Here is a 20,934-nt window from a genome sequence, read left to right on the forward strand (position 1 = left end):
TATCTCGACCGGAGTCGGATGACTTCGACACCAGCTCGCCCTTTTTCGGTGCCGATGAACGGTCACCTACTTTTCGGGTTAAACCATGGCCTGTTGGCGGTGGCGTCCCCTGGGCTTTAGCGCTTTTCTCGTGAGTTTTTGTTTTTGACGTCTTACTCACCGTTTTCGGCGTTTCCTCTGGATCGATCTCCTCAGAGTCCGACTCCTGGGTGGAGAATGTTTCTTCCTCCTCCTCGAAACGCTCTTGTCCTGTCGGCGCCGACGCCATTTGCAGTCTTCTTGCTCTTCGGCCCCTGAGTGTCTTCCTGGCCCGAAACACTCGACAGGCCTCACAAGTATCCTCCTTGTGTTCTGGTGACAAACACAAGTTACAGACCAGATGTTGATCTGTATATGGATACTTGTTATGGCATTCTGGACAGAAGCGGAATGGGGTCCGTTCCATCAGCCTTGAAGAGACACGTGGCCGGGCCGACCAGGCCCGACGGGGATGGAAGAAAACCCCGAAGGGCCACCGGAGCTCTTCTTAATTCGGTGTCGATCTGTTGTAACTAACTCGATATCGAACGCAAACAATACCGACGATTTTTCCGAGATTCTAACTAACTTTCCGACCCGAAACACGGAGCGAAAAGGAACATGTCCGAACCCGATGACGGAAAAAAAACAATCTAAGATGGAGTCGACGCCCATGCGCAATGGAGTCGAAATGGGAGGAGTCCCTCGGTCTCGTGACTCGAAAAGACTTCTTCGAAGAAAAACAACTTGTAACACTCCGAGCCCAACACAGATGGCGGGATGTGCACAGCATGTGTATCTGCAGCTACACATGCCATCGAACATATATATATACATACATACACCATAACACATGGTACACCATCACTTGCTGTTTTACCTGAAGTGCAAAAACGGATTCAAAATGAATACGGGGCTGCCCTAACCCTGCATTTAGGGATGAGATTAACTGCCAGTTTCGCCACAATATCTTCAATTATTTTAAGAAATATTAAAAGGGAAAGCAGCAGAGCTGGCAATCTAACGTGTTGTGCAGGTCTCAATTGCAGAAAAAGGGCACAAATTACCAAAATTATTGCTGACACCTATACATCAATAGGCCGACATAAATTGGTGGGCAAGCAAAATAAGCCACAGCTTAAAGGTAGTTCCTAAATGGACAATAACAAGAAAGCAACTACGTTTTCTTAAAATAAAAAAATAAAAAACTAGGACAAACAAGGTGTATCTCTGTAATCGGAGACCTCAGATAACATTATAATTTATGTAATGTGATATAATAAAACAGCTTAATGTGCATCAACATACTAACATGCACCGTTCTCTTTCGTTTCATGACTCACATGACACAGAGAGAGTGGGCCAGTCAAAGCGCAGACAAGATGAGTATGTGAAACCGAAAAATGGACTTGCAGCGCTTGTCTGACATCATAAAAAAGGAAGTAAAACTTCAACAGAAACACCAATTCAAAAAGAAAAAGATTGCACAAATTTGGGATAAATATGACATATTGAGAACTCTCCTTCATGACATGGGCTGTGACTGCTAGACAGTGCGGAAGAGGTCACAATAGTCCAATAATCCAGAAGATGTATACAGCAAGAACCCCCACCCGCACAACAGGACAGAGACGTTGGGAGGCAGAACTAAGCCAAACCCTGCCTGACGATGACTGGGCCGACATCTACCACAGAGCACGGCACTCTGCCCACAATGTCCCCAGCATGCAGATATCATACTGGTACTTAACCCCGGCCTGGCTTGCTGCCTGGAACCAAGGAATTCCAAAGAATGCTGGAGGTTTTGCAGAGGTAGGGGCACCCTCCTTCACCTACTATGGCACTGCCCTAATTTCGCAAGCTTTTGGACCCAGGTACTAGACAGCGACAGCCTTTGCCACCTCCACTCCAGGGTTCCAGACCTACACAATCCTAGGGCTACCTAACCCCCTCACGTTCGCTCTATGCTCCCACGGAGGCAAACTAATGGAGGGGCACATCAGGTGATAATCGCTCTCTGGGGCACTGACAGATCCGTAAGCGTAGGACTTCTTGTATACTTTTAATTATACTTCTGGGAGCTTCCAGCTATTTCATTTGTTAGTTTAAGTGTCATTTAAAAATGCTTGCTTGCTAGTGGTCATCCATGCCTTTTTGTCCCTCATTCTTCTGTGTGGGAGCAGGGACCAACTACTGGACAATTACGCAGTGTCCCGTTTATCTGGATTGCTTGGGACTTTTATTTTATTTTATTTTTTACTTTGCTCCCTGCTCGTGTCCAGAGAAGCTGCCCTTTTTATTTGCAGAGCATTCTCGTTCTGAGTTAAGCTTAGCTGTAAACAAGGCTATAAATCAGGCTATCTTGATCACATTCGGGCTTTCCTTTGTCACCCTGACCTTTCCTTCCACTCACTTGGGTCCCTCCGCCTCGTTCCATTCCTGCTCCTTCTCTCTTTTTCTCCCCCTCCCTCCTATCTCTCCTCCTCGCTTTCCTTCCCCATCGCTCCTCCTCACTCCTTTCTTTCACTCCCACTTTCCCCTGCTTTCCTTTTCTCCCCCCACCCTAGTTTTCCTCACCCCCTGCTTTCCTTTCTCCTCCCTGGCTTGTCTGCCCCCCACCCCCACATTAGCCTCAGTCTCCAGCGCAGAGGTCCTGTGGCCAGGCATGATCCCAATGCACGCGGCCTTCTGTCTCCTAGCCAGATCCTGATTTTCACCATAAACAATGGGTACTAATCTTGCACACAAAATAATGCATCTATTTTTATATTTAGCAGATTAAGCTTGCTTAAATAAAGGTACATTTTTGAAAATGGATTAGAATTTATGCTTGATTAAAATGCTTTTTATGTGCACTTTCTGATGTTGCTTTATGGTTTGTTTACAATTTAAGCTCAAGTTTAGTGACATTAACATTTACTTTTTGAAGTGTACTCAAAATTAATTTATTTCTCCTCCGTGTGCACATCCAGATGTTGTTTTGGGTTTCTTTGTGCTACAATGTAAGGTTGGCTCGCAAAAATAAATGTACACTTATCAAACTGAATTATAATTTAGGTTTATTTAAAATAATAAACAAGGTTGGGTCACGTTTTTTTACTTTAATCTTCCATGTCTTTGCAAATCAGCCCGTGTTTTTGGGAAGGTTACCAAGGCTTTCTTTGTTTACTTTCCATGTGCTTTCCAAATTTGCTTCTGGGTTTATTGGTTTAGATTCCAAGATGGAGGTCGCTAGGGTAAACATGTGCTTTGTAAAGTGGATTCTACATTTCCCAACCCTATCAGCCATTTACTAGTAGCACGTATTTTAAATTAGAACTGCTAGTAGCACTATTATGTGTACAATTCATTTCACTGACCTAATTTATCGGACCTTGTGAGACGATACAAGTTTAACTTTCACAGTACTACCAGCCTTTCTATGAATACATTTTTTTTTTTAAATTAAAAAATTAAATCACCTTTTGTGTGGTAAAAAAAGGCTTTCGCTTTTTAGCTACTGTGTGTTGGCATATCAGCCAATCTTTTGGGAAGGCTTCCTTAACTCATGGTTTTTGTTTGCTTTTTACCTTCTCTGTGCTTTTCAGCTTTTACTTTTTGATTTGTTTATAAGCAATGATTAAGTTTGGTAAGATAAATGTTAACTTTTAAACTGGATTCTATATTTCTCAACTATATTGGCCATTTAATCAGCAACACATTTTTATTTAGAACTACCAGAAGCACTATTATGTTTAGTATTTAACCCTGTCAGAATTACCATTATACTTACAATTCATAAATACGGACTTGATTTACCATCACCTGTCACACAATGCACGTTTTACTTCCCTAGCCGTGCAAGCTTTTCCCTTTACAAATACAAAAGAGCAGCCCCAAAAGCACACCTCACACCTTCTAAAATACCAGTCATTCCAAGCAACAATTAGAGAACTGGTGGAGTATGAGATGTAAGTTGCGCGTTACATGGCACCCAGCCTTTTCCGTATGTTGAACACCCTTTGGGCACGCTTGGTGAGTGCTACACATGGAGACAGCCCTGCTGAAGCCAAATTCAGCATTTAATTTTTGTGGCTGGTTAACAGGCTGCTTTGTTATATATACTAGTAATTTAGATTTCCATGTCCATGCTGGGCTGTGCGCTTTCCAATCAGCCCGTGTTTTTATTTCTCTTCAGTGCGTACGCTTATTTTTCAATAACATAAATGTTTACATTTAAATAGTACTTTAAATTTATTTATCTTCTGTGCGCTTTTGATCTTCCCTGCGCTCTATCATTTGCCCACGTTTTGATTTGTCTTTCATGTGCACGCTTAGGAATTATTTTTTGTACAAATTTCATTACCAAACAAATAACTTATTTCCCAACCCTAGTAGTCTTTTTGAATCAGTCGTATATTCAGGACCATAACAATTATGCAACTGGCGCAATACAAATTATATGGCAGGAATGAATCAATTGTGTGGCAAGAAAAGGCAAACCATGGGGTGTAATGCATCTTATTTGGTAGAAGTAGCACTTTATTACCTCATTTTTTTCCAACACTGGTAATCCTGTCTGCCCATTGGTTGAACTTTATTAGTGCCAGTTTAATGCCTGCAATGGGTCTGTTCCTTGTGTAAGAGAAGATTGCATTGCACATTGTCTCAGAGGGAAGCTTGCACTGCTCCTATGCTGTATCTGCTGTGTGTGAGGGAACCTTGTACTGCTCCTGTGCTGTATCTGCTGTGTGCGAGGGAAGTTTGGACTGCTGCCTGTGCGGTATCTGCTATGTGGGAGGGAAGTTTGCACTGCTGCTGTGCTGTATCTGCTGTGTGTGAGTGAAGCTTGCACTGCTGCCGGTACTGAAGCTGCTGTGTGTGAGGGAAGCCTGCATTTTACTTTGTGAGGGAGCATGCACTGCTGCCTGTGCTGTATCTGCTGTGAGCTGGAGCGACCTCTGACCCTGGTTCCCAGGCAGGTCGCTCCCCTCACCGCCTCACAGCCTCCAGTGTGACCGCTCTCGCTCCTGTGCCCTGACTGCCTTTTCCCGCCTCCAGTGACCTAGCGCCAGCGTCCTATTCGTTGTGCCCGAGTGCCTGTGTCCGCTCTTTCTTCTGTACCCCGAGTGCCTGTGCCCCTGGTATTGTTCCACTGTATTGTATTGTTTTTACCTTGTTTGCCCTCACCGTGTTCTTCTCTCTTCCAGCCTCGTCGCATCACCCCATCGCCGCCCGTTCGTTTCCCGCCGCTACACTCCGGTAGCTCCGCCCCCTTGCTCCCCATTGGCCGCCCCGCTCCCACCTCCCAGCTGTTCCTCCCTCCCTCCCTCTTCCCCTCATATGGAGGCCGCGCAGCGATAGAGAGAGCGACCTCTGACCCTGGATCCCAGGCAGGTCGCTCCCCTCACCGCCTCACAGCCTCCAGTGTGACCGCTCTCGCTCCTGTGCCCTGTGCTCCTGTGCCCTGACTGCCTTTTCCCGCCTCCAGTGACCTAGCGCCAGCGTCCTCTTCGTTGTGCCCGAGTGCCTGTGTCCGCTCTTTCTTCTGTACCCCGAGTGCCTGTGCCCCTGGTATTGTTCCACTGTATTGTATTGTTTTTACCTTGTTTGCCCTCACCGTGTTCTTCTCTCTTCCAGCCTCGTCGCGTCACCCCATCGCCGCCCGTTCGTTTCCCGCCGCTACACTCCGGTAGCTCCGCCCCCTTGCTCCCCATTGGCCGCCCCGCTCCCAGCTGCTCCTCCCTCCCTCTTCCCCTCATATGGAGGCCGCGCAGCGATAGAGAGAGCGACCTCTGACCCTGGTTCCCAGGCAGGTCGCTCCCCTCACCGCCTCACAGCCTCCAGTGTGACCGCTCTCGCTCCTGTGCGCCCTGTGCTCCTGTGCCCTGACTGCCTTTTCCCGCCTCCAGTGACCTAGCGCCAGCGTCCTCTTCGTTGTGCCAGAGTGCCTGTGTCCGCTCTTTCTTCTGTACCCCGAGTGCCTGTGCCCCTGGTATTGTTCCACTGTATTGTATTGTTTTTACCTTGTTTGCCCTCACCGTGTTCTTCTCTCTTCCAGCCTCGTCGCGTCACCCCATCGCCGCCTGTTCGTTTCCCGCCGCTACACTCCGGTAGCTCCGCCCCCTTGCTCCCCATTGGCCGCCCCGCTCCCACCTCCCAGCTGCTCCTCCCTCCCTCTTCCCCTCATATGGAGGCCGCGCAGCGGGCGCGCCGCTGCCGCGCCAAAGGCAAGCCCGTCTTCGCCCGTCTGGCGCTGGGCGCGGTCCAGGCGCGGACCCCCACCACTGCGAGCCTACACGCCGAACCTACGAAGCCGCCACCCTCATCGCACTCAACACCGGCCGGATCCCCGGGTGCTGCCGTGCCGCCCCAAGACGCACCCACGGACCCTTCACCTGCCAATCCTGCAAGTTCTCCTGCATCCAGACCCGCACCGCTCCCGCCAAACCAAGCACCAACAGCAACCACCTGAAGTGCATCCTGCTTAACACCCGCTCCATCCACAGACACGCCGTGGAACTCTGGAACCTGCTCGACACCACATCTCCAGACGTCGCCTTCCTCACAGAAACCTGGATGAACGCCTCCTCAGCGCCCGACATCGCCATTGCCATCCCAGACGGATACAAGATCACCCGGAGGGACCGCATCAATCAGACAGGAGGAGGCATCGCCATTTTCCACAAGAACACCATCCGCATCACGACCAACTCCGACGACACCCTCACAGCTGCCGAACATCTCCACTTCCAGATTCACACCGACCCCAAGACCACACTCAGAGGCACCCTCATCTATAGACCCCCAGGACCCCGCACACAATTCAGCGAAGACATCGCAGACTTCATCAGCCCTCACGCCCTCTCCTCCGCCGACTACATCCTCCTAGGGGACCTCAACTTCCACCTGGAGAACAACAACGACAACACCACCACCACCCTGCTGGACAACCTCGCCAACCTCGGACTCAAGCAACTGGTGAACACCCCCACCCACTACGCCGGACACACGCTTGACCCAGTCTTCTCCTCCAGCAAGTACATCTCCTTCAGCCACTCCACCGGACTCCACTGGACAGACCACAGCTGCGTCCACTTCAGCTTCAGAAAAACCACGACTCACCACCACCCACAACAGGCTCCCCGCAGGAGCTGGAACAAGATCACCACCGACCAGCTCTCCACATCACTGAGCCAGAACCCTCCCGCCAGCTCAGCGGACCCCAACCAAGCAGCCAACAACCTTACACAGTGGATCACCAACTGCGCTGACAACCTCGCACCTCTGAAAACCCATCCCATCAGGCCCAACAGCAAGAAAGCCTCCTGGTTCAACAACGACCTCAAGAACTCCAAGAAGAACTGCCGCACCCTCGAGAGAGCCTGGCGAAAAAACCCGACTACAGACAACATGACCGCCCTCAAGTACGCGTCCCGTAAACACCACCAGCTGATCCACACCACCAAGAAGACAGCATTCAAAGAACGACTAGACAACAACGCACACAACAGCAAGGAACTCTTCAGCATCGTCAAAGAGCTCTCCAACCCCAGCGCCGGAAACAACGACATCACCCCCTCACAAGACCTCTGCGACTCACTCGCCTCGTTCTTTCACCGCAAGATCGCCGACATACACAACAGCTTCGGCGCACAGACCACGCACCCAACCACCAAACAGACGCCCCCCAACACCACCCTCCGCGCCTGGACCCCGGTCAGCACCGAAGACACCATCCATACGATGAACACTATCCATTCCGGATCACCAACCGACCCATGCCCCCAGAACGTCTTCAACAAGGCCGACTCCGTCATCGCACCCCATCTCCGGGACATCATCAATTGCTCCTTCAACACCGCCACCTACCCAGAGAGCTGGAAGCATGCCGAACTCAGCGCCCTCCTGAAGAAACCATCAGCAGACCCCACCGACCTCAAGAACTACCGCCCCATCTCGCTCCTCCCGTTTCCTGCCAAAGTCATCGAGAAGACCGTCAACAGACAGCTGGCCGCCTTCCTCGAGACTAATGGATCCCTCGACCACTCACAGTCCGGCTTCCGAGCCAACCACAGCACCGAGACCGCCCTCATCGCAGCCACTGACGACATCCGAGCCCTGCTCAACAAAGGGGAAACAGCGGCCCTCATCCTCCTGGACCTCTCCGCAGCGTTCGACACGGTCTGCCACCGCACCCTAGTGCAGCGCCTCAGCAACACCGGAATTCAAGAGAAGGCTCTAGAGTGGATCATCTCGTTCCTCACCGGAAGAACCCAGAGAGTTCGCCTCCCCCCGTTCAGATCCGAGGCCACCGAAGTCATCTGCGGCGTACCACAAGGATCCTCACTCAGCCCCACCCTCTTCAACATCTACATGAGCCCCCTCGCAGCCATCGCACGCCATCACAACCTCAACATCATCTCCTACGTCGACACCCAGCTGATCCTCTCCCTCACCAACGACCCAGCCACCGCCAGAACCAACCTGCACGAAGGGATGAAAGACGTAGCCGAGTGGATGATGAACAGCCGCCTGAAACTAAACTCAGACAAGACGGAAGTCCTCATCCTTGGATCATCACCCTCTGCCTGGGACGACTCCTGGTGGCCCCCTGCCCTGGGCAGCGCACCCAAACCAACGGACCACGCACGCAACCTGGGCTTCATCCTGGACTCCTCCCTCTCGATGACCAGACAAGTCAACGCCGTCTCTTCATCATGCTTCAACATCTTACGCATGCTCCGAAAGATCTTCCGATGGATCCCCACCGAAACCAGGAAGACGGTCACCCAGGCACTCGTCACCAGCCGACTGGACTACGGTAACACCCTCTACACCGGAACCACGGTCAAACTACAGAAAAGACTCCAACGCATCCAGAACGCCTCCGCACGCCTCATCCTCGACATCCCCCGACACAGCCACATCTCCGGACACCTGAGAGACTTGCACTGGCTCCCCGTCAGCAAGAGAATCACGTTCCGCCTCCTCACCCACGCACACAAGGCCCTCCACGACCTGGGCCCCAGGTACCTCAACAACCGCCTGACCTTCTACACTCCCACCCGCCAGCTACGATCGACCAGCCACGCCCTCGCCGCCGTGCCACGCATTAGAAAAGCCACCATGGGAGGAAGATCCTTCTCCTACCTGGCAGCCAAGACTTGGAACTCCCTCCCCATCCACCTCCGTCTGACCCACGACCACCTCTCCTTCAGGAAGCAACTCAAGACATGGCTGTTTGAGCAGTAGCGGTCCCCCCTCCCCCCCAGCGCCTTGAGACCCTCCGGGTGAGTAGCGCGCTATAAACATTTTTTGATTGATTGATTGATTGAGGGAAGCTTGCACTGCATTTTACCCTCTGAGGGAAGCTTGCACTGCACCTTCCGTGTGAGGGAAGCTTGCACTGCACCTTCCGTGTGAGGGAAGCTTGCACTGCACCTTCCGTGTGAGGGAAGCTTGCACTGCACCTTCCGTGTGAGGGAAGCTTGCATTGTACCATGTGTGTGAGGGAAGCATGCATTGTACCTTTCCTGTGAGGGAAGCTTGCATTGTACCTTTCCTGTGAGGGAAGCTTGCATTGTACCTTTCCTGTGAGGGAAGCTTGCATTGTACCTTTCCTGTGAGGGAAGCTTGCATTGTACCTTTCCTGTGAGGGAAGCTTGCATTGTACCTTTCCTGTGAGGGAAGCTTGCATTGTACCTTTTCTGTGTGACAGAAGCTTGCATTGTACCTTCTGTGCGAGGAAAGCTTGCATTCTACGACTTGTGTGAGGTAAGCTTGCACCAGTTTCTAAATAATCTATCCCTTCTTAGATCTATTTGTCCTGTAAAAAAATCTACCTTTGGTGTCACGTAGTGCAGTGACAAATTATGACAGCAATCTCTTTATGTAAGAGCTCTGATAATAGCCTCTCTGATTATGCCAGGGCTACTACTATAGTAGGGCTTGAATACTTGCAATTTCAATCCCTACTATAGCAATTTTCTTATTTTGCCACCTTTCCGCAGATCTACATACTTGGGCTGGAGGAAGCAGTAAGCAATAGTTCCAGGGCTGGAAGGCCTTCAAGTCAGCAAACCTACGAACTTGCATGTTTTAAGGATTTTTACCACATTGTCTCTAAACTTTTCCCATAATGAGAAAGGTTGGAAATTTACTCTAGACAATGGCAGAGGTAGAAGTTCTTTCAGGATTGGGGAAAAAAGGTTGGAGGGAAAGTGAACTTGTAAACGCTCAATAGATTTTCACATAAGCAAATCTACACATGCATATTTGTTGGTACTAAAATACAGTTCAGAAATATTTTCTAGGAGTCCCCTTTCATGGTCTACATCTGTAATTTCTAGTGAATTCATGAAAGCCACTAATTCAAAGACATATATCATGGGTGCACATTTGTGACTTTCTTTAAGAATAGGGTCCCTTATTAGGTGTGGCGTTAAAGACATTTTGTTTTAATTAAACGTCTATTTCTCTATCATCTGGCTTTACTGTGAGTGATCGTATTCCCTCTTCCACAAGGAGCATATTGGCACACAAAGTAGTTTTGCTAAGTGCCAGGAACTACTGTGGCAATCGGTGGCGTAACAAAACTGGAGGGGGACACCCCCCCCCCCCACAAAGAACATTGAGGACCCCCCTTCAGACTCTCTCAGGGCAGGTGCTGTGCTGAGGGGGCGCCTCTGAGGGAGGCTGTGGGGCCTTTGTTACGCCACTGTTGGCAATGTGTGCCTTTTGAGACCAAAAACATTTTTTTCTTTTTCACAGTGTTTGTTACAATGGTGGGGGCCTGGCAGTTCCCACAACAATAAAGTGTTACAAAACCCATGTCAAAACAAACACATTGACGAAACCAAAAGACTCACAAAAAATGTTGGATCGGTTGGCTTTGCCAGTGCTTGTTTATTTTCATGCTTCTGATAATCTGGTTAAAAATGTTTACACTGATTCTTCTATTAGGAATATATTCTGGAAATACTAGCATGCATCAACACATTTAACTAAGTGACGCTTCAAAGTAAGCACATACAATTTCCTACTTGCATTTCTTTCTCCGCATTTTATTTTGAAAGCAAAGAATCATAACTCTTTCTTACAAGCTTCTGCAAACAATTGCATCTAATCAGAGAGCATTCTTTGGAGCATTATACTTAGCCTCATATTAAATGTTTCAAAGGTGCATAGACTTTTTTTTTTTTAAACTGGAATTACTGCCAGTAGTGCAGTGTGACACTTAAACGTTTATTTATAGTGCTCACCCTAATAATGAAGGCTTTTCATTAAAGAACCATAAATACAAGTTCCAACAGAATTAACAAATGGACACACATTACCTCAACTGCAGACAGTTCCCTTGTCTACAAACTGGCAGCCAAAGGGTTTGTGCTGCAGGGGGTTGGGCCTACTTGTCCCAAGGACAAAATAAACATGGAAACTTGTTGCCCTTGACCCCAAACAATACGTCCCGGGCATTGGGCGATAGGTATTCCACATACCTGAAAGTAGTTAGCTAGTAAGCTCAACAACTTTATCTCCCCTTCATAATATTTTAAGTCTAGGTAATTTAATGCCTGCTGATTCTTCCAGTTAAAGAAATCTGAACTGGTCCTTGGTAGTGACTGTTTTATGCCATACTTGTGATAGCGTATATTTATAGTGTTTGAGTCCCGTGCTGTTAATAAGGTTTCCCTTTTTAATTATGCTGCTTTTTTATTTAATAAAATAACCCCAAATTACTGCTTTTAGGGAGTACCATCTCGCTGCCACTGAGACCATGATTGTGCTGCTGATTTCAAATACTTTAATGGCCTATTAATATTCTTTATAATATTTGGGTGTTTAAGCAAGTAGGCATTTTTAACCTGCTGTTTTGCTCCCCTCCTTCCTCTACTAATCCTTGGTCCGACACTGCCGTTAGGTGCTGTTCTATACCCAAATATTCTCTAGTCTAAGGAGAGGTGTTCTAAATGTGTCAAAGTCTTGAGAGTAGTGTGAATATTTTTTTTGTTAATGGCTGCCTACATCTCCAACTATATTAGTCAGAAGGAAAATAATTCAACAGGGAATTCGATAAGGCACTGGAAGACCGAAAGTCAAACTATGCTCCAAAAGAGTAGAAACGGACTCCCAGGATGTCACATTGACCTGCTGCTGGCGTTCACAACAGCCTTTCCTGGCATACAAGGACTGCTGAAATAATTTGGCACAAGGGCTACGGCCTGATCAGTGCAGGCACTGACTTCTCACACCCCTGACAGGGAGTCCTCACACTGGGCCCTAGCCCCAGGACCTCACTCCCTCCAACACTTTCTTCTCCCTCATAAGGCACATCAGTCTTGGTGAGCAGGCAGGTGCTGGTGCTCCAGGGAAGGTGGTCTTGGTTTCCCTGGGTGATGTCCCCTCACCAGCAGGGAGACCTAACATGCTTGGGCTCCTAGTCATGGTCATAGGCAGAAGTCTTGCAGAGCTGCTATACACCCTCCCCTTTCTCCCCTCCCAAAATCTGACTGCTCAGCAGATGACTAAGTTTTGGAGTCTCAGACTAACCCACATTCTCAAGACACAAAATGTTATTTATTGTCTGGATCTCTGAAGGTTTATATTGGGGCTCTGCTTCTTTGAAACGGACATCTTCCCTCTTTCGTTTTTCTCTTGGAGGTGTGTTACAGCATGAAGGAAGCGGATTAACCCACTACAAGATTTGTGGAAGTGACCAGAGTTCACACCTGGATGTAAGCCACAGTGATATGCAATACCAGGCAAGGTGGATCCTAGAAGGTGACTCCGGACATAACCTTTCTGCTGGACATAGTGTCTGTTCTGTGGGGGTGGTCTTCAGAGACAGGCGAATGAAGGGGGCGGTGTCTTTCAAACCAGACATTGAATGGGTGACAAACTTGGCACTGAATATAATAATGGTTACTGTAATGTCTATATTAATTGCCTTGTTATATTTTTTACGTTGGTGGATGTTTACAAACTTTTTTTTTTTAATAATATATTGCCTATGGTGCATAGAATTTGCATAAACTACAATGCTTTATAGTATTAAATATGGTGCAGTGGGTATTAAAGAGGCTCTTATTTGTCACACTGCTTTCTATTTTTACTGTGAGAAGTATTTTTGAATGAAACTATTTCTTTCAACAGATTTACATCCACAAATTGCATGCAAAAATTCTCAACCTGTTATAACCCTTAAAATCCTGCATGAAAAACTGACCTTACATCACTTATGTTTTATTAAATCAACCTCTGTTTCTTCCTACCTTCCGTCTCCCTCATCTGGATACAAATAACTAAAAATCTCATGCCTATCTACCATAAAGCTCTTTGGAAATCATAATATTACTTCCAGCTAGTAATGGTGCCTCACGTAGAACCCCCCTAATAATTGCATCTATGTCAACAATTACCACAAAGAACCTCGATTGAATGCATGTAATGAGCATGCAAAACTAACCCCCAATAACCAAGGGATTGACCACTAACACTGCTCTAGGTAGCGGGCTACTCATAGTAAAGCGATTCAATGCCTCATCAGGGGTAGTAAGCACTATATAAATACAATTTATTAACATAATATGCTTGAATCCAAACACTTGTACACATGTGTAAACAGAACAAATTTGGTCATCAAAAGCTTGTGCCACAGGCTTCACATATGTCACATTTAAGTAGGGTTGTGAGACAGTGTCCACTATATATAAATTCCATTTATATTCTAATGCAAAATGCGTTTTGCATCCACTGAAAAAATAATGACCCCAATTCGGGTGCCTGTCGTAAAGGAAAGTCCTTTGGTTGAAGACAAACAAATAATGAAAATGTCACTTACCCAGTGTACATCTGTTCGTGGCATCAGTCGCAGTAGATTCGCATGTTCTGCAATAGCTCGCCATCTGGTGTTGGGCCGGAGTGTTACAAGTTGTTTTTCTTCGAAGAAGTCTTTCGAGTCACGGGACCGAGTGACTCCTCCTTTTGTCTCCATTGCGCATGGGCGTCGACTCTATCCTCGATTGTTTTTCCCCGCAGAGGGTGAGGTAGGAGTTGAATTGTAGTAATAGTGCCCATGCAATGGAGTGACTAAGTATGCACCTATTTAAGGTTGAGATGATACATATATAAATAATTGAAGGTAACTTCCAAACTGCTACAGGCTCCCGGGGAGGCGGGTGGGCACATGCGAATCTACTGCGACTGATGCCACGAACAGATGTAGACTGGGTAAGTGACATTTTCAGTTCGATGGCATCTGTCGCTGTAGATACGCATGTTCTGCATAGACTAGTAAGCAGTTATTTCCCCAAAAGCGGTGGATCAGCCTGTAGGAGTGGAAGTAGTCTGAAATAATGTCCTTAATACGGCTTGACCTACTGTGGCTTGTTGTGCGGATAACACGTCTACACAGTAGTGCTTGGTGAATGTGTGAGGCGTAGACCATGTGGCTGCCTTACATATTTCTTGCATTGGGATGTTTCCTAGAAAGGCCATGGTAGCACCTTTCTTTCTGGTTGAGTGTGCCCTTGGTGTAATGGGCAGCTGTCGTTTAGCTTTAAGGTAGCAGATTTGGATGCATTTAACTATCCATCTGGCTATACCTTGTTTTGAAATTGGGTTTCTTGCGTGAGGTTTTTGAAATGCAATAAAGAGTTGTTTAGTCTTTCTGATGTTTTTTGTTCTGTCAATGTAATACATTAATGCTCTTTTGACATCTAATGTATGTAGTGCCCTTTCAGCTACGGTATCTGGCTGTGGAAAGAACACTGGAAGTTCCACTGTTTGATTTAGATGGAACGGTGAAATAACCTTTGGCAAAAATTTAGGATTGGTCCTTAGGACGACTTTATTTTTGTGTAGTTGTATAAAAGGTTCTTGTATAGTAAACGCCTGAATCTCGCTTACTCTTCTTAGGGAAGTAATGGCGATGAGAAATGCCACCTTCCAGGTTAGGAACTGTATGTCGCAGGAGTGCATGGGTTCAAAAGGTGGACCCATAAGTCTAGTTAGGACAACATTTAGGTTCCATGAAGGAACAGGTAGTGTTCTTGGTGGTATAATTCTCCTAAGGCCCTCCATGAATGCTTTAATGACTGGTATTTTATATAGGGAAGTTGAATAGGTAGTTTGCAGGTATGCAGATATTGCTGCAAGGTGAATCTTAATGGAAGAGAAAGCTAGGTTAGATTTTTGTAAGTGAAGCAAGTAACCCACTACCTGTTCTGGAGTTGTGTGTAACGGTTGTATTTGATTAATATGGCAGTAGCAAACAAACCTCTTCCATTTACTTGCATAGCAGTGCCTTGTGGATGGCCTTCTTGCTTGTTTTATGACTTCCATACATTCTTGGGTAAGTTGTAAGTGCCCGAATTCTAGGATTTCAGGAGCCAGATTGCTAGATTCAGCGATGCTGGATCTGGGTGTCTGATCTTTTGGTTGTGCTGTGTCAACAGATCTGGCCTGTTGGGCAATTTGATGCAGGGTACCACTGATAGGTCTAGCAGTGTTGTGTACCAGGGTTGCCTTGCCCAAGTTGGTGCTATCAATATGAGTTTGAGTTTGCTTTGACTGAGTTTGTTTACCAGGTAAGGAAGGAGAGGGAGAGGAGGAAAAGCGTAAGCAAATATCCCTGACCAGTTCATCCATAGGGCATTGCCTTGGGATTGTTTGTGTGGGTATCTGGATGCGAAGTTTTGGCATTTTGCGTTCTCCCTTGTCGCAAACAAGTCTATCTGAGGTGTTCCCCAGAGTTTGAAATAAGTGTTCAGAATTTGGGGGTGAATTTCCCATTCGTGGACCTGTTGGTGATCTCGAGAGAGATTGTCTGCGAGTTGATTTTGTATCCCTGGTATAAACTGTGCAATTAGGCGAATTTGGTTGTGAATTGCCCAATGCCAAATTTTTTGTGCTAGCAGGCTTAACTGCGTGGAGTGCGTCCCCCCCTGCTTGTTTAGATAATACATTGTTGTCATGTTGTCTGTTTTGACGAGAATGTATTTGTGAACTATTATTGGTTGGAAAGCTTTTAGTGCTTGAAAAACTGCTAGAAGTTCTAGGTGATTGATATGCAGTTTTGTTTGATGTACGTTCCATTGTCCTTGTATGCTGTGTTGATCGAGGTGTGCTCCCCACCCTGTCATGGAAGCATCTGTTGTTATTACGTATTGTGGCACTGGGTTTTGGAAAGGCCGCCCCTTGTTTAAATTTATGATGTTCCACCACAGAAGCGAGAGGTAAGTTTGGCGGTCTATTAACACCAGATCTAGAAGGTGACCCTGTGCTTGAGACCACTGTGATGCTAGGCATTGTTGTAAGGGCCTCATGCGCAGTCTTGCGTTTGGGACAATGGCTATGCATGATGACATCATGCCTAGGAGTTGTAATACCATCTTTGCTTGTATCTTTTGTGTTGGATACATGCGTTGTATGATGGTGTTGAAATTTTGAATTCTTTGTGGACTTGGAGTGGCTACTCCTTTTGATGTGTGTATTATGGCTCCCAGGTATTGTTGTACCTTGCGTGGCAGAATTTTGGATTTTTTGAAATTGACGGTGAACCCTAGTTTGAAGAGGGTTTGTATGATATGATTTGTGTGAATTGAGCACTCTATTAACGAATGGGCCTTGATTAGCCAGTCGTCTAGATATGGGAACACATGTATCTGCTGCCTTCTTATGTGTGCTGCGACTACCGCTAGACATTTGGTAAAGACTCTTGGTGCGGTTGTTAATCCGAAAGGCAGTACCTTGAATTGGTAATGTATTCCTTTGAATACAAACCTTAGGTATTTCCTGTGCGATGGGTGTATTGGTATATGGAAATAAGCATCCTTGAGGTCTAAAGTTGCCATGTAGTCGTGCAGCTTTAGCAATGGCAATACTTCTTGTAGTGTGACCATGTGGAAGTGGTCTGATTTGATGAAAGTGTTCACTACTCTGAGGTCTAGGATTGGTCTCAGTGTTTTGTCCTTCTTTGGTATCAGAAAGTACAGTGAGTAAACTCCTGTGTTTATTTGTGTGTTTGGCACTAATTCGATTGCATTCTTTTGCAATAGTGCCTGCACTTCTATCTCCAGGAGATTGGAATGGTGTGTTGTTAAATTTTGTGCTTTTGGTGGTATGTTTGGAGGGAATTGTAGAAATTCTATGCAATAACCATGTTGGATAATTGCTAGAACCCAAGTGTCTGTAGTGATTTTCTCCCATGCTTTGTAATAATGACCTATTCGTCCCCCCACTGGTGTTGTGTGGAGGGGGTGAGTGACATGTGAGTCACTGTTTAGTAGTAGGGGTTTTGGGGCTTTGGAATCTTCCTCTATTTCTAGGGAATTGCCCTCCTCTATATTGTCCCTGAAAACCTCCTCTATACTGTCCTTGGTAACTGGACGGTGTGGCTTGTGAGGTGCTGGCTTGTGTGCTTTGACCCCGAAACCCCCCTCGAAAGGGCGTTTTACGGAATGAGCTGTAATTCCCTCTGCTCTGCGGGGAGTAGAGTGCGCCCATGGCTTTGGCAGTGTCCGTATCTTTTTTGAGTTTCTCAATCGCTGTGTCCACTTCTGGACCGAACAGTTCTTTTTCATTAAAAGGCATATTGAGAACTGCTTGTTGAATCTCTGGTTTAAATCCAGACGTTCGGAGCCATGCATGCCTTCTGATAGTTACAGATGTATTAATTGTCCGTGCAGCTGTATCTGCAGCGTCCATGGAGGAGCGGATCTGGTTGTTGGAGATGGCCTGTCCCTCCTCAACCACTTGTTTTGCCCTATTTTGTAAGTCCTTGGGCAGATGTTCAATGAGATGTTGCATCTCGTCCCAGTGGGCTCTGTCATAGCGCGCAAGTAGTGCCTGGGAGTTCGCGATGCGCCACTGGTTTGCAGCTTGTGCTGCGACTCTTTTACCAGCTGCATCAAACTTGCGGCTTTCTTTATCTGGGGGTGGTGCATCTCCAGATGTGTGAGAGTTGGCCCTTTTCCTAGCTGCTCCTACAACGACAGAGTCTGGTGGCAGCTGTGTAGTGATGAAAACCGGGTCCGTAGGAGGCGGCTTATACTTTTTTTCTACCCTTGGTGTGATTGCCCTACTTTTAACCGGCTCCTTAAAGATGTCTTTTGCGTGCCGGAGCATACCAGGGAGCATAGGCAAGCTTTGGTATGAGCTGTGGGTGGAGGAGAGTGTGTTGAATAAGAAATCATCCTCGACCTGTTCTGAGTGGAGGCTTACGTGGTGAAATTGTGCTGCTCTAGCCACCACTTGAGAGTACGCGGTGCTGTCTTCTGGTGGAGATGGCTTCGCAGGGTATGCCTCCGGACTGTTATCTGACACTGGGGCGTCGTATAGGTCCCATGCGTCCTGATCTTGGTCACCCTGGCTCATGGTGGTGTGAGCTGGGGAGTGTGATGGAGTTTGTGCTGGTGAAACGTTAATCACGGGCGGAGGTGAGGGTGGTGGTGTAACTCTTTTCACCACTTTTGGTTGTGGTGTTTGTTCCGTCTGGAACTCCAACCTCCTCTTTCTCCTAATGGGGGGAAGGGTGCTTATTTTTCCTGTCCCCTGCTGAATGAAGATACGTTTTTGCGTATGGTCCACATCAGTTGCCTGTAGCTCTTCCTCAAACCTATGCTTCTGCATTTGGGAGGTTAGCGAGTGCTCTTCTGTATAAGAGCCTGAAGCTGGGTCGCTTGCAGTTTGTTTCGGCATCGAAACTTTGTCTGCGTGTTTTTTCGGCTCCGAGGTGACTTTTTTTCTTTTCGGGGCCGAAACCTCTCGGCGTCGATCTGTTTCGGTGCCGCTGTCTCGGCGTCGAGCCGTGTCCACACCGGCATCACGGTGTCGAGGCTTGTCTCCAGCACTTTCTCGGTCCCGAGAAGGCTGCGTGCCGGTGTCTCGACCGGAGTCAGACGATCTCGGCACTGTTTGGGCCTTTTTCGGTGCCGACGGTCGGTCACCGAATTTACAGGTCGAGCCATGGCCTGGTGGCAGTGGCGTCCCCTGGGCCTTGTAAATGTTTCTCTGTGTGGTTTTCGACGTCTTACTCACGGTTTGTGTATCGTCGAATCCTTCGGAGTCTGAGTCTTGGATCGAGAAGGTACCTTCCTCTTCCTGTTCCTCGAACTCCCGTTGGGCTGTCGGTGCGGACGCCATCTGAAGTCTTCTGGCTCGACGGTCTCGGAGTGTTTTTCGGGACCGGAACGCACGACAGGCCTCGCAGGTGTCTTCGCTGTGCTCAGGTGACAGGCACAGGTTGCAGACCAAGTGTTGGTCTGTGTAGGGGTATTTATTGTGGCATTTGGGGCAGAAACGAAACGGGGTCCGTTCCATCGGCGTTCTTCAGCACGCGGTCGGGCCGACCAGGCCCCGACGGAGGATCGAAAAACTACCCCGAAGGGCACCGGAGCTCTTCGATCTTTGATGCGGTGTTGAATGTAAGTACGCCGATCCCGAACGCAACAATACCGACGAAAATCTTCCGAAATTAGCTATCTTTCCGTTCCGAAACTCGGAGCGACAGGAACACGTCCGAAACCGATGGCAGAAAAAAAACAATCGAGGATAGAGTCGACGCCCATGCGCAATGGAGACAAAAGGAGGAGTCACTCGGTCCCGTGACTCGAAAGACTTCTTCGAAGAAAAACAACTTGTAACACTCCGGCCCAACACCAGATGGCGAGCTATTGCAGAACATGCGTATCTACAGCGACAGATGCCATCGAACCTGCAGTTACTCCTGGACCAGTCTTAGAGGCTGTCATAAAGGCCAGAATACCAAATGCGAAAGCCCTACATCCTAGATGGATACAATGTGCTGCTTCCCTGAAGGCTACTGATTCAGACTATGTCTCTGACCATACCATACCCAATACCAATGCCTTCCCTACAAAAACTCAAGAATGTCTCTAATATGAATAAGAATACCCCACGCCAACTAACATAATGCTTCTATCAGTATAAACTTAGCATATATACTGATGGTTCAGCACAGCCTCCTCTAGGCACTAAACACCGATACTCAGCAGCTTGAGCCATGGTACAATGAAGGATGATAAATTCCATTCTCAAACAAGTCTTATGCAGTGTCTAGGGGATGATTGTACTGCACAACTGACTGTTTTGTTTTGCTATTGTTCCTACTTTTGTGGATTTGACTTTTGACCATTTTCTTTTGGCTATAAAATGGATATTATCACCCAGAACACTCTGCTATAGAGCTGGTAGCTGAGCTGTTGAAACCTCATTCATCCTCCCACAAAGTGTAAAGAGACCTGTCCCTTGTGAACATTTCTGCTTTTCCAGTCTCTGATGGAATGGGGTGGGATAAGCTCCCATATGATGTTTTTGGTCCTACAGAAACTTTGCAAACTCCTTATGTTTTTAAAGTAGTTATGAATGATGTGATAACACAAGGTCTTATTTCTGACGAATGGGGCGTGGAAAAAAGTGACATATACTATCTGAACTTGAGCATTATACAGTCTTTGTAAGGCTGTGTACATGAATTCTGCTAATTATGGTGAACGGTTTTGTAACCATCATTGTGCCCGCCATTACTTATACAGAGCGAGTATTTTACGTACAATTTGTAATTACACACAAGAGGAACACTGCCACCACCAGTGGCTACCCCCCAAACATATTTAGAGACATCTGCATATTTTTCAGGGCACAATACCTCCGATCCCGTTTCTTTTTGTTATAAATTCAATCCTACAAAAGTGAGAAAATACATGGTTACCCAGACAAAATGAATTCACTCAAATTCATGCCTTTCCCAACTGGCAATTAAAGGCTATGAATACTGGAAATAAACAATTGATTTAAAATCAGTTTGGGGAACAAAAAACATTGGCAAGTGCAGGGCATAGATGCCTTATTAAAAGCCTATTTAATTCCAGTGCAGTCTAACTGTATGTCACTGCACTCTATGCCAATCCCCAC

The 20,934-nt window shown here is 47.2% G+C and overlaps 1 protein-coding gene across 2 annotated transcripts in view; it reads right to left on the bottom strand.

The window, feature by feature from the left end:
- The window catches only part of RAD23A (RAD23 homolog A, nucleotide excision repair protein), a 142,874-nt gene that overhangs the window by 14,868 nt on the left and 107,072 nt on the right, over positions 1–20,934 (bottom strand). Inside the window, exon 9 of one of the 2 annotated variants that reach the window (XM_069231965.1) lies at positions 20,669–20,703. The exons of the other annotated variant lie outside the window; for it this stretch is intronic. Within the exon in view, the coding sequence (XP_069088066.1) occupies positions 20,698–20,703 (6 nt within the window). The 3' untranslated portion in view covers positions 20,669–20,697. The remainder of the gene's footprint in view (positions 1–20,668; positions 20,704–20,934) is intronic. 2 annotated transcript variants of the gene reach the window in all.

The sequence above is a fragment of the Pleurodeles waltl genome, chromosome 4_2 (genome assembly GCF_031143425.1).
Source record: "Pleurodeles waltl isolate 20211129_DDA chromosome 4_2, aPleWal1.hap1.20221129, whole genome shotgun sequence".
NCBI classification, from domain to species: Eukaryota; Metazoa; Chordata; class Amphibia; order Caudata; family Salamandridae; genus Pleurodeles; species Pleurodeles waltl.